The 18,920-nt window shown below is 32.2% G+C and overlaps 1 protein-coding gene across 3 annotated transcripts in view; it reads left to right on the top strand.

The window, feature by feature from the left end:
* The window catches only part of LOC126856469 (sodium/calcium exchanger 2), a 59,605-nt gene that overhangs the window by 28,904 nt on the left and 11,781 nt on the right, over positions 1 to 18,920 (top strand). For 2 of the 3 annotated variants that reach the window (XM_050604991.1, XM_050604993.1), the window contains exons 4-6: positions 10,710 to 10,901; positions 13,276 to 13,437; positions 18,320 to 18,478. In XM_050604991.1, the coding sequence (XP_050460948.1) occupies positions 10,710 to 10,901; positions 13,276 to 13,437; positions 18,320 to 18,478 (513 nt within the window). The remainder of the gene's footprint in view (positions 1 to 10,709; positions 10,902 to 13,275; positions 13,438 to 18,319; positions 18,479 to 18,920) is intronic. The other variant, XM_050604992.1, reaches the window with a different exon arrangement.

Below are 18,920 nucleotides of genomic sequence, written 5' to 3'. Positions count from 1 at the left end.
AATAATATAATTAATCTTTCTTTATATATTTCATTATTAAAAATATATAACTAATATATTAATTTATGCACTTGTACAGTGATATGATAAAAATAACGATGATAATGATATAAATAATAAAAAATAATTATTATATTATAGTGATATATTATATTTATAATAATAATCATAATGCTACGATAATAATAAAATCATAAATTAATTATAATATATTATAATAATTTTAATAATGATTATAATGATAATAATATATTTATATTGATAATTTATCTATCTCCACATATTTTACGAAAGATCTTGGGATCGTGTATGCGACTTATCTTGCTTTCCCTCCAAATATATCCCCCCCTTCCCCCACTACGCCTGAGAGTAATTAACTACTTCATACGTTTATTAATAGAAATAGAGGAGCACACACACACACACACACACACACACACACACACATACAGGTACTTATGAACGACCCATTTACATTTCCAATAAGCTGCCCAAAGCTCGTGCCTCGTTCGGTCGGCATTGCGATTCTCATTTATTTTCTAAACCTCCGTGCATTGTGTAACAAGCCCGCGTTTTATGGTCGACGTATTCTGGGTCGCAAGCCCGGGTCTTTTCTTTACGATGCACACGCCGCTCGAATTTACATAGTTGAAACTTGTTTACGACAGCTGCGTATCGGTCCGCTGTGTTTTAATTGTTTGCAGCGTAATCCGCGCACGATTGTACGCGCAGAAAGGGATATCTTCACCCTTACGCGAGCGAGGAAATGCAAACGGCGATTATTGTTTCGAGGCATCAACATTTTTGTCTCTCTGTTGTGAGATGGTAGGGGGGGAGACGATTATATTCGAAACGTTAAACGTATGTTAAATGCGAATGTGCGAGTGGTTAGCCTTAGATCAGGGATTGTTTACACTGGTCACATTATAGGTATAATACTTGCGCAAGTTTACTTGCGACGAAACAATAACGCCGTTATTGGCTGCATTATTCGACATTGTAAGGCAAATTCGCGAGTGTCATTAAAATGCGCTCGTGAAAATACGGGATCATCTATAAAGCGCGTCTTTACGCGCTAAGAGCTCGTTAATGCCTATCAAATAGCTGTCAGATTACCTATTCGCCTTCCCTGCCTCCCCGTGTTATATGCAAATTAACGATCGCGTCTCCCACATCGTGCAAAAAAACGAAAATACGTTTTATATCGATCGCTATAAATCGCACAATAGATCGAATTTTAAAGTCTTCTCGGAAAGAATTCAATATTAAAGATATATTAATTAGATTAAAATTAACAAAGTAAATAAACAAATAAATAAATAAATATGTATATATATATATAATATATAAATATAAAAAATAAATATACTAATCAATTATTATTAAGCGCAAATTTGGTTAAGAGAACAATAATATAGATGTAATATCAAGCAATAAAAGAGTCCTTCATATATAAAATGGTTTAAAGCATGTACAAGGTGATTTATCCATCGACTAGTTCATTCAACATGATTAATCGTTTATCAGCCTCGATGATAACAGCTATGAATGAACGTAGCAAATAAAAGATAAGCTGTAATGTAACGCGCGTCGATAACGGGCGAGATTTTGCGTGTGTGCGTTTGCATGTGTATCGTGATTATTATGTAAAGCGCTGCATTTACGTTTAGCTGAAAAATTTCTCTTTGCAATATTTAAAGAGTATATATATATATAATTTTTTTTTTTTTTTGGTTAACCTAATGGATCGATTACTTTGTGTTCGTGCAACAAAAAGAATCGGTATGTGTACTATAAAGTGTCGCGTACTATAAAGTATCCTTAGGAATGCAAAAGAGCGTATACATGATTAATAAGCGATGACAGATACAAGTACGATGGTCGTTTATTTCTTTATGATACTCGTGATAAATTAAATCATATGCGTTTATTCATTTCTCGGGGTCAAATCGATTCGCATGTTTATCGTTTGTCATATGTACTTGTATATGTATTATGTAACTAATTAAATCAATTAATAAATGAGATAACAAGCTACAGGAAAGCTTAATGTTATATATTTTTATGAAATTTCATAATTTTTCTTCGCAATAAATCCTCGTAATTTATTCATAATTTTCAATTATTATTTTACTAAACGTACTTATAACTATTATCTATTTTGCAACAAACATTTGTCATTTCTATTCATGATTCCTAAAATAAATATGATATTTATTAATATATAATTTTTATGTATATCTGAAAAATATATACTTATGTATTCAAAAAGAAATGATAAAGTTGTATAAGCATAAACAAGAGCGAAATAAGGTCAATGTACCAGGCAGAAATCAGTCTCTTTCCCGTACTTGTAGCAGACACTGATAAGTGACGGAAATAACCTCGACCATGATGAAACATTTTCTCATCCGCGACTGACGACGTCATTTGCGCTAACGAACTCAGATAAGCACCGAAGAAATTGATCTTTAGATGCTGAAACGTCTAAAAATCTCCTCCGTCAAAGTACGAATAAAATTTTTTTTTGTCGCCTCATTTTTCTTTATCCTTGGATGAAAAATAAATTAAATTACTCGATAAATTAATTTTCACAACAATTGATAAAAACAATGTGATAAAAAAATTGTTTCACTATTTTTTAATTTTTGGTGAAGATTTTCGTGATAGGTTTTCATCATTTTCTCGAATTTCCATGACGTTTCATTATTTTTATTCACAATTTTAATAATTCTCATTGATTTTTTCATTCACCTCTCATATTTTTCTCATGTAAGGATTCATAATTTTTACAATTTTTAAAATGACACCTCTGTGTGATGGGAATGACACGTTTGTCACTGACCGGTTCTATATTCGTCTTCATTCAGGCTTTTTTTATGGCGTAGGTGTAAATTGTTCGTGCCAGGTCGAGCGTACTAACATAAGATTCCGCTAGTAATGAAATAATGGCGGGTTATTAATAACTGTGTTTATACTATGCTCTGAATATCACGCGTAGTGACACTATTAGTAAATGTCTACCTCATCGTGACGGTGGATCTGCAATTTACGAAGAAGAATTTTAATCGATTGATTTCGTGCCATAAAATATTGCGACATGATCAATGTGCACGATAGAATTAATATAAATAATCAAAACTTAAATAAAAATTAAGAAAAAAAAACGCATAAACAGCTTATGTATTTTCTGTATTATATTCTATTATTATTATTTTGTTATATTCTATTATTTAAACTGTTAAAAAAAATTGCGATTGCTTTTTTAATGTATAAAATATAATTAAATTATTATGCTCTACATTATATTATAATAAAAAATATTAATAAAATAATAAAATAATAAAATAATAAAAAATATTAATAAAATAATAAAAAATATTAATTATATATAAACATTAGATAATAATAAATCTATATATTACGTAATTATTATTGGATATAATAAATTCGCTTTTTTTACTCGTTTCTTAGTTCAAATTATTCATTGTATCTTTGTCCACTCTACATTAGTAAGTTAAAGATTAATCTCTATCAGAGAATTCTCGGCTAATTCAACGGCTCTGCAATTCTCGCACAGGAATTTGGGGCCTCATTATTCAACCGTCCAAATAGGAGCCGCCAGTTTATAGTATTTGGTCTGAGCAAAGAGAGACCGACCAAAGTAGATACGGAGTGACTAAGGACGAGAGATGAAGGGGAAAAGGGGGCGGGAAAAGGAGAGAGAGAGAAAGAGAGAGAGAGAGAGAGGGGGGGGGGCAGTTGGGGCACGATCAGGCCAGGGCTATATATCAAGTTTTCCGTAGGAAACACCGGGACAGAAGCGATTTCGGTCGGGTGGTCTTTATGTCGGCACTAAATGCGGCGTATCGTCTCTCTCTCTCTCTCTCTCTCTCTCTCTCTCTCTCTATGCTTGAGGGGCAAAAGGGGAGGAGAAAGAGGAGAAGAAGAAAGAGACGCGTTTTCTCTTCACGAATAAACATAAAGCAGCTGTCAAAAAATTTTCATGTATATATTTACGTAACATCTAAGTTGAAATCTAATTAAAATCTCCCGAGAACAGAAGTCTATAAATATGACAAAAATATTTCGTCAATAAAACTTGAAATATTAATAGATTTTAAGAAATTTATATAAACACAAAAATCAAAACTCTGAACTAAAATTTTAACAAGTCCTAACTAACTAAGAGAAAAATAATATAAATAAAACTGAAATAAAATTTTCTATACATAGAGAAGTCTAAATTTATATTCGAAATAAAATAATTAATGCCGTTACTACGTAATTACCGTACGAAATAAAGTTGATTAGCGGATTTGTCAGTTCGCGATGAAAATAGCGACAAGTAAAATACGAAGTGGAAGATGAAGATTAATATCAAATCGTGCGAATTGCATACGAAATGTCGTAAAAGCGCTTCAGTGGCGCTCAGGGCAGATGAAAATTCTCTCGCTTAGGGAAAACAACCCGGGGCTTGTTGATAAAACTTTCTCACCCTATTAACATTTTCATCCCCTGACGAATGCAGTTTAGATTAAAATCACGAAGAATCGGTTATGTTCAAGAACTCGATCGAGATGACAATAGCGTTTCATTGAACCCTCGAGAATCGCGCGAGCGTGGAAAAAACGAGTATACGAAATGATAAAAGAATTATTTAGCTGGTAAGACGAATTTTCCCTCATTCTCTGTTTGTATAATTTTTGACTTCGTACAATCTCACGCTTCATTATACATACATACATTTTTATCGTAAAGGAACAGAGAAGAGGAAAAATCTCGGCGATTCGTTACTTTTCAGCTAATTAACCCTTGGCTGTTTGTTTTTAATTAAGGAATTAATCAATCTCGCCGCAGATCACGGAAGTTTTGTATTATGTTTATATTCGAAACTTCCTCATCTCGTTACATCAACTTTCGTGACATCGCTCCGGAAGAGTTTCATTTTGCTTCCGGGCTTTGATATGTAACAAGTCTTGTTTTGGGTAAGAAATATATCGATCTTGTTGAACAAAAGGAGCAAGTGTATCATTTTCTTCATCGCACTATAATTGCAAGTTGGAAAGAATCTTCTAATATTGTTAGTATCGAGAAGATCCGATTATACTTCAACAATATAAAGAACAGATGATCGAGGTGTCATTAATGTGTAATTTTTAATATTGATTCTTAAGCCTTTTATATCCTCGATATTCATAAATTATTATATGAAAAGATGTAAGTCTTGGCGATGACAGCGACCGCGCTAAGTAACAAGAAGACCCTAGCCAAGTTTAGCACCTACTGGTCTAAGCACCTCGTTTTAATTGGTCATTCGCAGGAACTTCTCCACTGATCAACCTCGAGAATTTTAGACAACGCGGCTAATTTACCACTTAGAACACTAACACTTTACCGCCGCGACGCTAAGTTACGTTGGCTGCGAGGCGCCATACGTTGCTTCTAAAAATGGATTCCCGGGCTAAAGTCCCGAGCAAACTTCGCAGGCGAACAGGTCGACAAAGTATTTGTAAATAAGTGACGTGCTCTTGTATGCGTCTTAAAAAATCAATATAACCAAACAAATATAATAAAACAGAAGTAAACGACAATAGTGCAATCAAACATTGAACAAGATAAAATTAAAGAAAAGAAAACAAATTATTTTAAATATTTTCAACTCTCTCATTAAAATAATATATCTGTGTACCTTTCTCGAGATAGATGAACATTTTATTGTGTATTTAATTGCTTGAAAATTCGAATTCTTTTTACACACTATAGCTAAAGAATAATAAATCATAAAGAGTAATCAATAAAATTAATAAGCAAGCAATTGAGAATAATTAACGATCTGTAATTGATTAATGATAAAATTATGCACCTGTTTGCAAGTAATGATAATCAATGTATACTCGCGGAAAGTAGTTTAAAAATTATAACAAGTTGTCAGGAAGAGTGCACTTTAGAAAGTGGATCTAGAATATCTTCAATATACTATACTTATGCTCCTTGATAATTAAAGTTTCAACCATTTTACTTGAAAAATATTTAAGTATAATCTCTCGTGGATCTTTAAAGTACAAACTACGTTTCGATCGAAGTTTTATGTCGGGAGCGTGCGGTAAAAGAGAAATGGCTCTTTTAAGAGAACGTTTTTTTTTATGGGTTTTTTTTTTTTTAATATTTCGTTAATCCTTATGTTGGCGTATAATTCGTTAAACAGATTAAAATTATAATTTTGTGTTCGCGGATTTTTTCACCTTAAAATTTCCCCGATTCTGAACCAATTCTCATTCCTCGGTTGCGGCAGCTGTCCGGGTGATCCATGATAAGTCCGCTCTCGCATTAACCACTCTCATTCCTAACCCCATCCATTCCAGCCTCAGCCGATCCACTTTACTCTTGCTCTCTGGCAGTACCAGGAGTAATTTCAACCGCTACATCAACCTGCATACGTGCCGAACGTTACCCGGTTAAAGATTACACTCTACAAGTTTCCTAAATTCTCCCCTTTTCGATGCAGCAATGTAATATTCTAAATTTTTTCCCCTTTTTCTGTTCTAATTATATATAATATGTAATTATAAATTTCGAATGTAATTAGTATAATTTAAAAAATTATAAAACCACATTAGATCAGTAAATTTATAAGAGTACTTTTTCCCTCTTGCTTTTATAATAAAAGAGATTAAGTTCTTTTAAATTAAGCGTTTTTTGCTCTAATTACGGAGATTCTTCGGAAGTCGAGAAATGATCCTCTAATACTGAAAATCTCCGATCTTTCTTATCCTTCCCTAACAAATTTCTTATACTTTCTGATAATCTCTCGATCACGTCTTGATCGAGGGTCGCTCGTAAAAATTCCACTACCGTTCGTAGGTTGCGGAAGGAAACAGTTTTACGCCACCGATGTATTTCCGACTTACTGGCATCAATTGAGTCTAAAGTATTTTGATGGAAACGCGCCATAGTCATATTAGTTATCGCTGTTCGTATTCAATCACCGTGTCCCAGTTCTGGTAGAAATTTTCCGATTGCAATAAAATCCAATGTAGGAAGATAGAATAATTCTACTCGATATGTACATATGGATTTTCTCTTGCTCAAAGATTGTTCAGCTTAAACGACTCGAATAAAAGTAATCCAATGTGCTCAAAATAAAAAAAAAAAAAAAAATTTCATACAATGTAAAACAAATGTAATTTTACTATACCTCGGGATTTAATAAAGAAATTTATTATAAAAATATTTTATTTGTCTTATTTTTAATCTCTTAATAGAAAACATTATAATTAAAAAAAAAAAAAAAAAGAAAAAAAAACACATGGAAGATGTATTTTAAATAATTGATATCCATAAAATTTTAAAAAATTTAGAAAAGAAAAAGATCTTTCTACCTTCGCAAACAGGCGCAAAGAAGCACAAAGCATTATTAAATAAATAAATAAAAAATTTTATACCAGAAGATGCCAAGATACATATGTACAGAAACTCTGATGTATGTACGATTCAGCTAGCAAGCACGCACCATTATATTCAATCGAGAAAAGCGTAGCGATGCCGGGGTAAAGCGCCGGCGGATGTTCGCAAAACGCAGGATAACTTCTGGGGCGAATTTTCCGAGTTTATACCCACCGGCTTTCCCGATAAAAGATGGATTTCAAAGGTGATAAATCGGCGCCCTAGCTGCATCTGGCGTTCATCGGCCAGAATCGCTTATCGATTTTATCCCCGTTTAGGTCAGAAATGACTCGCCATTACTAATATCTCACTCCCCTTGCCCCCTCCCCTCCTAAACTCTTGATAAATCATATTCTCTCATTTCTTTCGTACGAACGCACCTTCTTAATGAGCTCCGAATCCAATGAAAACGCTTTCTTCGCGCAAACATGGCTATAAAAAGTGAATATTTTTCGTACATTAAGGTAATTGATATTTTTTATGTACATTAAAATCTAATAAATTTCACACAGGGTAAAGAAATATGATATGAAAGAATCTCAAATTTTCATAATTATTATATTAATTAATATTGTTACATCAGTATCAGGTTGAGCTACCGAATGTTTGTTGCAGACATGACATAATCGACATTTCGAATATAAAATACATTATTATTATACTACTTCCTAATTATTATACAAATGATTTTTGTGTTTATTATATTTTATTTTATATTTTTTAATTAATAGAATCTACTGTAATATTATTAATAAAAATTTTTTACAATTATTATAATACGCAGGATCTCTATTATGGTGTTATATTATAATTGCGTCGACAAGAGATAACGGAGGATAAAGATATAACAAAATAATCGGTAGGATGAGAATATCAAGGTGTTACGGAAATAATGCAGGATACATCGATTTCAAGTCCGGGAAAAATCGAGCGAAATTGAATTCGCCAGCGCGGAAAGCCAACTCAACTGAGCTTCAGTCGAGATATGAGCTTTCAGTGGGATAAGAAGCTTTTAGAAGGTAACACGAGAACACGGCGAAAGGCAACGTAAACAAACTTATATCTGCCCACGAAGGGATGTTTTTAGGGATGAGGATTCGACGTAGAAGCGACTGAAAAATGACAACGTAATCCCGCGAGATCTCAACAAAAACGAATTTTGACAAACGTAGCATTGTATATATTTCTTTAAACTCGAATTTAATGGATAAGTAATGATTTTTCGTCGTGAAATGTTATGTTCATTAAATAACAATATATTTTAAATTTTAATTTAAAATAAGAACTTTTGTTAATATCTTAATATAAAATTTTGAATTTTTTAAATGTCATTATTATTTATATATTTTTAGTTATTATTTATTTAAAATTTACATTTTATTTTTTTAATATATTATTAACCAAAATTGAATTAAACTGGATATTCATTTAGATATATATATATATACGTATGAAAATTTATATAGTATCAATGTAATGGCATTATAATAAGTCAGTGGGAAAGCAAAAATAAAGGAATAATTAATTTATCAGCGATTTACTGAGAATAAAAATAAGAAAACTGCAATTCGATAATCCTATATATTATCAAGGTTTCGGGGTAAACAAAACTAGAGTGAGAACTGCAAGCCGACAGTTCAGGTCGGAAATAAGTCACAAATCACAAAATTCCATACTCAATATCATCTTCGATTCAGAAAAATAACGAAATTACGGAAAATTTTCTCGCCGATTCCTTCACGCAAAGTATCTCCGGCAAAAGAACATTTAACCATTTTTGCACTGGTAGAAATGTTTAAAACGTAATCAAGCCATTCAGAAATTTGCTCGTTAACTGCTTTGATTTCTCCGATGAAACATGCAAAAATAAAACTAATCTATAGAATTGCTTTTCGAATGTAATTTTTATAGAACGAATACATATGAATATTCAGCGATAAATATACATACATATTGAATGTGATAAAATTTTTTGAGAAAGAGTATTTTAATGAAAACTATACAATCCTATATAATAATAATAATATCCTTTATCTTTATTCTTTTTCTCCTGGCTATTTTTTTTGCTACGTCTAGATCTATATCTACGGATTTATTTTTTTTCTTTTTCTTATGATGAAGTACTATCACGGGCGTGGACAGGAGACAACAACAATGAGTACGTCATTCGTCATTGGTCGAAATATCCGTCGCAAAATATCGATCATCCCTCGATGGCGGAGATAAATGCGACCGCTGAGTATTATTTATGCATTGACAGCATAGCGGATTTATTTCTTTTTGCTTAAATTCCATGCAATAATGCATTGTCAAAATTTTTATTACTAAATATAAGTGACATTCGAGAATTTAGTATATCGCTTTACACGCTAAAAATTTTTTGATAGTTAAAAATATAAATTAGATAATATTTTGCTTAAGGAAAATTAGTCTTTTTTTGTCAAAATCATGCAGTAATGATGAAATTAATATATAAAAAATATTTGTATATAGGGCACGTACGTAGGATATTTTCTTGTCCTCCCATGCATCGACTTACTTCTTCACACTGCGCTCTAGTAGAAGAGCGTCGGTGCAAGTGGCGCGAGTCGACGTGTGGTCAGACACGAGTGCAGAGCACAGAATTAGCCTAAGAGAGGCGCGCGACTATAATTCATGAGATCAATCGATAGGAAAGCCGCGTCCTCATGCGAGAATGCGAACTGTTTGTCGCGTTTATCGCCCGTGCTTAAAGCCTATTTACACGGATTTACACAAACGAAGGAGTATCGCTCAATCAATCATTATCTAATAATGTTTTCATAGGATTAATTTTCAGGATCTTTAAACATTGATAAGTACCATAAATTTTGTTAAGCTTTTGATACGTGTTCCTCAAAGAGTTACATAAATATATGCATAATTATATATCTTATAAATATATTTTATTAAAAAAATATATAAACGCAAAAAGTAAAATATATTTGAAAGATATCAAATGTATATTTATATATAAGATAACACTAAATTTATTTTATTTTTAATAAACTAATTTAATTAATTTGATATTTCTCTGAACATTTAGATAGAAAAATTCTTAAATTTACTAAAAAAATTTTCCACAATTTATCCCTCATTTACTTTATGCCGCGAATCTATTTAAGAATGACAGAAATTGATTTGTGCGCTGTTGCTGTCTGATCATAAGCCGGCTCTCTACTCACGTTGCCGCGAAACATGTGCTAACGTCATTGAAGCAGCAAGACGCGATTTTCTGGTTTCAGCGGAGGCAGGAATCGCGGCGACAGCCGAGATGAAACAACCGGAGGAGAGAACGGAGGAGGAGAAAATGGCGTTGCTGGGCAGACCGCGGCTGGGCGAGGTATCCCGGGCTCAGATCAGGATCAAAGAGTCCAAAGAGTTCAAGAATACAGTGGATAAGCTCGTCCAACGAGCAAACGCCTCTATAATACTCGGTGAGTTTTCATCTTAAACCTTTTTCTCGGGGAACAACCGGTATACAAAGATACAAAGATTCCGTATAGACACTGAGAGCATTAGCTACTTATTTAGAGAGAGAACGAAAGGATAAATCTGTTATAATTCGAGAGAATCAGATTTAAGGTTTAAACCTTCGGATACAAAGCTCATCTCTTTTTTGTAATATCACAAAGAGATTTTATCCTGCAATATTATCAATTTTATTTATCGAAGCAACGAATAAAAGCCTGTAATTTTAATTTTTAAGTGTCCTCTTTTTTTATTAATAATAATAATTTTTATTAATAAATTTTCTGTCCTCCACTCCCACGGGGAGAATTCTTTTTTAACGTGTAGCGTTCTCGTTTACAAGAGAAGATATTGTTGTTTAAAGTTATATAAAACGCACGAAATCTTTCACGTCCCCGGGGAATTTTTTCTCTCTTTCTCTCTCTTTTTTCTCACCGATAGTCGTAAATTTATTATTGAACGGTACAGAAGCATCTAAGCGAGCTTAACTTAACCCTTCCCAATGGAGGATAAAATGCGCATCGCGGGACTCGCGAACATCTAGATTGGAGCTCTTCAGAAATGCAACCCCGAGGAATGCGGCGTGTTATGCATGGGGGGGCGGCTCGTGAAATTCAAGACTCCCCGGACGCCATATGCATGATTCTCACGTTTCTGCATTCGCTGCATCCTCCGCGCCATTCCCTTTTGTTGCCGCGCCCTTGCTACGCGGCCGTTTCACGTTCTGTCGTACTTCTTCACTTTTCGCATTACTTCATATTCCGTGCAATTCTTTTTCTATTCTGCGTCGCGCCAGACGCGCACAAGTTGACGCGGCAACTTAATAATTTAATATTAATTGCAAATGTGCGTTCGGATATATCAATCGGATACAATCGTTTTTATTTTTTGGCGCACCTCGTGCTTTAAAGAGTGGTAAATTATTAATTGATTTATAAATCGTGAACTATTAGATTTGAAATAGTTATAATTTCAATAAATTTCGCAACAATTTTCCGCAATCAACAACACGAAATAAAATATCTCGCGAAGGCCGCCATTGTCACCTCTCGTACTGTATGAATACCGTAAATTTCCAATGGAAGCCTCGAAAATGACACTCTGTGTCGGATTCACTTTCGTTATCGATTCCCAACACAGAAGACAATAGAAAGCACGAATCTCTCTCTGCAGCTATCAGTTTCACCAAGAAGTCTGCTTTGTTCATTTCCTTCTCTTGCGCAATTTTGGAGACCTCCCTTTTCCTCATGTTAGGAAACTGTTTCATGTACTTTTTGTCCCTTCCTTTCCGCAAAGCTTCTCTTCAATAAAAACGAATCTCCGAATCGAGAAATCGCGTGTGCAGAATGCGATGACAATGTTTTGTATCAAAGATATTTCTATTTTTTTTTCCCTTCATTCTCTTGAGAATGAAATCCTTTGCATCCATTCTTATCATCTTTAAATCGTTTTTATTATATTTTTTTCCTTTTAAATGATTGTGTCACGCTACATAATAGTTATTTAAAAGAATAGCTTTCCATATTATGTAGAAATTGATTTGCCGTCAGTGAAACAATTTCGAGAACTTTTATCGTAATTTTATGACAAAATTATAAATATTAGTGAAACGTTCAAAGAAAAAAATAAAAAATAATAATTAAAATGTAGAATAGACACAAAAAATTTTAACACTTGTCACAAGTCTTTCTCAATATTTGAATAAATGTAAATACAAATATCAATAAATAATTATTCATACACAGATATTCAGATAAAAATATCTCGGACGTTTGCTATGTATATTTTGCTATGTTTGATATATGTACTATAATAAAACAGATGGAGTCGACGGAGTGCAGAAAATATCGTTTTGCTCTATTATAGTGCGCTTTTCTTTGTTCGGTTTTCCTTTCTACATTTTCTGCCTTCGTTCACTTTGTGAAGTGAAATTGCTCAAAGCATTTTCGACTGTTGCCCCTAACAAAACGCTTCATTCTCTCACTCGATATACTCATAAGCTTGAGTATATACATAAAAAATTAATTCACGCATTTTAAGTAAATTCAAAATTATTTTTTTTTTCTGAGAAAAAAAATTGATTTTTTCAGCTGATTTTTGCATAATAATAAACAGAAGTTTTTGTAACGTTATTAAATAATTTTCCAATATATTCTTTAATTTTATAATTTTTCCAAATATTATTTTATATTTCAAGAATTTATTAATCTTTTTATGAAATTGTTATAAAGATCTAAGATCTTAATAAAATTAGGACAATTAGTAATTATTTAAATATCATTATCTGTCTCTCTCTTCCCTTCTTCTTTTGATATACGAATTCTGAAAATACATTTTCAGGCACAAGCTCATGGAAGGAACAATTTACGGAAGCGCTTACCGTCAGCGGGGGCGATGAAGACGAGGAGGGTGGTCAGCCCTCTTCACCATCGGCGATGGATTATCTCATGCATTCGCTCACCATCTTCTGGAAGGTTCTCTTCGCCTTTGTCCCGCCTACCGGTGAGTGGCAATCTTTACATTCGTATCAGTATATACTTTCTGGAACAACAATATATTTTTTTTTAATTCTATAGCATATTTTTACTCGTAATTAGGATAAAAAGAAATCGTATGCGGATATAATGAACGAAAGAAAGAATTTTTCTTTCATTTTCATTTTTTGCGATGATTTTTCGATCCATGTTAATAAAAAACTTTTTGTTCGGAATTAAATTTCCTATAAAATCTCGAAGTCTGATCGGAACATTTGGACTCACTCTGTATAAGAAAATTTTTATTGCGATGCTTTATGGCAAGATTTAGGGCAGTAAAGTACGTGTTCGCTATCGCTAAGCAGTTTCATAAAATCGATAAACGTTATGCGATGCGAGAAGATGTTTTTAGCATGCCTCGAGGTAATAAGTCGCTCGCAAATGCGAATGGTGGCTGCAATCTTACATGAAAACGACGTTGACAGACACAAAATTGCAATCGGCCTTGACACGATGGAGGGTAAAGTGAATTTCGATCGACACGCATTTTATCATCGTTTATGATGACGCAATCTGCAAGGCGAAAAGGGAGGGGCAAAATCTAGTCTTTTGTGTCGAAACTTTGATCTGATGATCTTAATATCTCTCCGCTATAAATTATTTAGTAGATTAATAATTTAGTAGATTAATAATTTAACATATAATTCAATACATTTCTCTCAGAAAGTAACTATACGATTTTAAAATTAATGCATCTACACACAAATACAAGTTTTCTAACACGGGTTTTTATGCATACATAAAAATTACAGTCCTTCACAAGGAAAATGTATCAACTTTAAGTAAAAAAGCTCTTATACTTCTTTCTCTTCTAGTTTGCAAAGAGCATGAGAAAGAATTCTTACTGTTCCTGTCATTTTATTTCATAGATTTTTCTTGGATTTTTCCCAAGCGCTTTTCGCGTCTCAGTTTCATTTAATTCGACTTTTCTTTAATTTCCGACTTTCCCTTTGTTTTCACTTCTTTTTTTTTTTTGAGCTACGAAAGGGTTTGTCTGCACCCTTTAGTCACGACGCTGCTTCCATCGGGTGGAAGAAAACGAGGAAAGATGGAAGGGGGGAGGGAAGGAGGGGATAAAGGGTTGAGGAAGGGAAGACGTGTTTTATTTCAGCGAGCACAATCGCGAAAGCCTGCTGAACTGGCAAGAGCTCTGGAAACTACTGTATCGAGCAGCGTAGTTTCATCGTGTTTATTTTTCCCTTCTCTCTTCTCTCGCCTTTCTTATAAATCAACGCTTCGTTACAAGATGCAAACCAGCATTTACTCCAATCCTTCTCGCCCCACTTTTCGAAAGAAAGAACGCTTGGATAGCCAAAAGTTGTCAAAATGAGAAACTTTCGCAAACTTTTTGTTAAAAACGTAAAGAGACCGAAGGGTAGAATAATAAATAGACATTCTGAATAAAATCAAAAGATTGCAATTGAAAATTTTAATCTTTAATGGAGTAAATAAAAAAGAACAAAAAAATGAATAAAGAAAGATTTTTTGCTGGTGTGATGGAAATAATAATATTATTATTTTCACGATTGTCATACTTAAACACTGACATATCTTATCTACACTCGTAAAATCTTTCCGAATTCTAAGATTACGCAACTGCAACATGCGGAAGCGATATTACGAGGCAAAATTCATGAATATTTTTCCTAAAATAAAACAGCTAGTCAAATTTAAAGATGAAAATCCAATTCCGACATACTTAATTTGGAGATTTTATACATATACGTGGACTAAGGCGTGTGTGTAATATTTCAGTTTTGCGGCTTTTCGAAAATGTTAGGAAATCCCATGAATACACACATATACTTGTATAGAGATAAATGCACGGCATACATACGAGATACACACCACGCGCCATTCTCTGCTTTTCCACGAAATTTTCGCGTGATTTACGGCGACCTGCACCCGCATACTCTTTTCCAAAGTAATTTTCGTTCGTAGAATTTATGACAATACCTATTTCGGGCTCTATACGGTGGGTTCAAGATACTAAACAAGTTTTTCTCAATAAGCGTTAAAAACTGATAGATTTTTCGAAGGAAAAAAAAAATAGGTTTATTTCAGTAGGACTAATAAATTAATAAACTTTTTTGAGAAATTTTGTTGCTTGACGTCACATTTTGAGCTTAAATTTTATTAAATATGATAATTAAATTTTACAACTTGCAAAAATAAATAGAATATTTTTGTCTCAATTATTAAAGTATAAAATATTTCTGTTTTATAGGTATAACATTTTATAGATATAATATTTTTTCTTAAAATTCTCTTTATGTATTATATAAATTAGTATACTGTTACTAAGTATGTTAGATTTATATTAAAATTGATTTCACACTATTTCTTAGTGTTTAATTTTATAGAACTAGTACGAGCTACTCGGTCCCTCGAGAAAGTTTTCAAGCCTGCGAATTTTTCGATAATTATATATAATGTAATCAATAAAAGCCACTTGAAAAAGGTCACTTGAAAAAGGCCATGAAATACGTTAATAAATCAGTTATGAGTTTAGCCAGAGATTACGGTAAGCGTGCTGCGATAATATACATCGGCCACGTGTTAACAGTAAAACTAACCGCGTGTTTACAGACTCTTTAGCTATATTTACCACGTTCACCGTAAACGTGCCTTCCCATAAAGATTTCTAATAATAATTTTCTTTTGTTATCACACACATACATATGTACGCGCACATAAAAAGGAAACGGCGCCATAAATCTTAATTCGATGCTCCTGAAGCAGGAAAATTAAGTTCTTATCTGGCTTCGTTAATTTTGAACTATTGTTTATCATCATTAATATCGAAGAGACACAATGTACTGAAATTTGAATTTATAGATAAAATTATTATATATAGAGAAATTTATCTTCCAATTCTTTTCATAAAATTTAAGGCAAATGTTCATAAGAGAGATAGAGTATGGAAAGATTGTTGGTGCAAGTAAAATTTAATCGAAATAACATGTGTTAAAATAATAGGTCAACGTTTATGTAAACTGATTTATCAGGTTATTGTGGATGGGTTGACAATTTTCCACGCGAAGCGAGATCCATCAGCCATTACCCACCGCTTTTCGCGCGAACAAGTTCTGTAAAAACACGCAGAGTTTGACAATTTTTCGTGCAAAGCGAAATGCGCCCATTCTCCTATAATTTGCGTGAAAACCGAAGTACATCATCCATCAAAAAATTAAACACACAAATTTTTCAATACATCATATGTCTTAAATTTTTAAGATAAATACATACAATTTTTTTAATTTATATTCATATATATATATATATATATATATATATATATGTATTAATAGTAAAATAATAATTTCAAATCAATGCCGAATTTGTTGTATCGTGGAAAAAATAATATAATATCTTGAATTTTCTTTTTTAAGATTACAGTTAACGTTTATATTTGCGATCATATTTTTGTGTCAATTTATGTATTAGTTCTTATTAAAGTTATAAAATGTTACAATTTTCTATATATATTCGCTACATATATTAATATGAATTTTATAAAAATTTTCGTATTTGAAAATTTTATTCTTAATTATTTCCATAGAACCGAGAAGTGTTATCACTTACAGTGCTGTTTTTTATTCGATATTGAAACGTTACCTTTTTCGATAATTATAGAGATTAATACTCGAATTTTGGATTGCGATTTGAGAAAACAATGTCTCGCTGTGTATCTATTATTTTCCAAGTTGTCATATATTATTGTTGTAGAAAAATCATTATTATTACTATATTTACATCTGATATATATTGCTCTTGTGTGATGTCAATTCTATGTGGAAGCATCAGTTGCAACGGTGATTAAAGATTAATTGTCTAGTTAATAAGTTTGTAGTATTTGTGATTATTTTGTTGGAAAACTACATTAGTATCTTTTATAACAAATATTGTTGCAGAGTTGTATTTGTTTTTTTTTTTATGGCAACTGTTATGCTCTGTCTCCCGAGAGAGGAACTAGATGAAAATGTCAGTATCGTTTGTTTGTAGACTGTTTCTCTCACTTTTTTTTGTATGACACTGCTGAATAACATTCCGGATAAGGTAGGTGCTCGAACCGAAACCGATAACCGTTACATTCTTTTTTATTCTAGTCAAATCGAAATCCCATATCGAATTTCTACTAGGTTTATGACATCATAAATGAGCCGATTAAATTATTTCAATCTACATTTTTTTCCGACTATACACACACAAAACAGCTTTAATTTAATATGTCTATTTAAAAAAAAAAAAAAATAGAATTATAGCGCGTCTAACGTTATGCGCTTCGTGATTTCAACAATCTAGATGAGATTAAGCTGAAATAGCTTAATTACTCCCAAGAGTAAATACAGACTAGGAAAAAATTATGCAGACTTAATTGAGAGCTCTCGAACGTGCATTATGTATGGTAGTTTGCGTTGGCGCATTATACAAACGGAGAGCATCAGCACATTTTGTAATTCACGCACAGCTTAATTATATATCATGCAAAATGATTAAAGCACTTCTTTGGTAGTATTCAACAATATTTTTTTTATTATTAATTTTTCAAAAACATTGCTGATTTTAACATATCCATCTTGCTAAAATAAATTTTAACTATCTTCACCATTATTATTTTAATTAATTTTATTTTACCAATTTTTATTTTAATCAATTTTTAATAATTATCTTATAATTCTTATTTTATATTCTTTTATCTCTTGTATTGTGTCTATAGGCAATCATTATTATATATTGATTAATTATCTATCTAAATATTTTTCGTTATAGCAAAGTCTATAGTTTGATTTAAAATATGACATTAAAATATGAGAAAATAAAGAGAGCATTATCTCGTTAAATTTTAGATATCGCCGGTGGTTACTTGTGCTTCATCGTCAGCATCCTAGGGATCGGGGTTGTGACAGCTGTAATCGGCGATGTCGCCTCGTATTTTGGTTGTACTTTGGGCATCAAGGACTCTGTCACCGCGGTGGTATTCGTCGCCCTTGGCACCAGCATCCCCGGTAAGTATCAAGCAAAACGCGAGCTTTTATAGAAAGGATCATACAAAACTGTTACAAGCTGTTGCGTGGCCTCGACAATTATCGATAAAATTCTTTTCCTCTTTTTTTCTTTTTTAATAAAGCTTCTCGAGATTAAATATTTTCAAAGAGGGATTTGTTATGTTATCAAAATATATTAATATTATAATAAAATTTTCAATACTCTTTATTATTTATTATTTTAAATAATCGAGTTACTATCTCGTCCTCGAAAAATAATTGTTAAAATATTTTTACAATCCATTATTTTTTAAATAATTATTTTAAATAGTGGCTAAATAATTGTTGCTACTTTTTATTATCTTGAAGGGAATTATTATGGATGAAAAATAATAGTTATCTTAAAATTCTTCTCTCGTAGTCTTCTATCTAATAAATAGCCTTCAGTCGTATTTTTCTATCG

This window comes from Cataglyphis hispanica, chromosome 19, assembly GCF_021464435.1.
Source record: "Cataglyphis hispanica isolate Lineage 1 chromosome 19, ULB_Chis1_1.0, whole genome shotgun sequence".
Lineage (NCBI taxonomy): Eukaryota > Metazoa > Arthropoda > Insecta > Hymenoptera > Formicidae > Cataglyphis > Cataglyphis hispanica.
The sequence above is the reverse complement of the archived record's forward strand: the minus strand, read 5'-3'. Positions and strand labels throughout refer to the sequence as shown.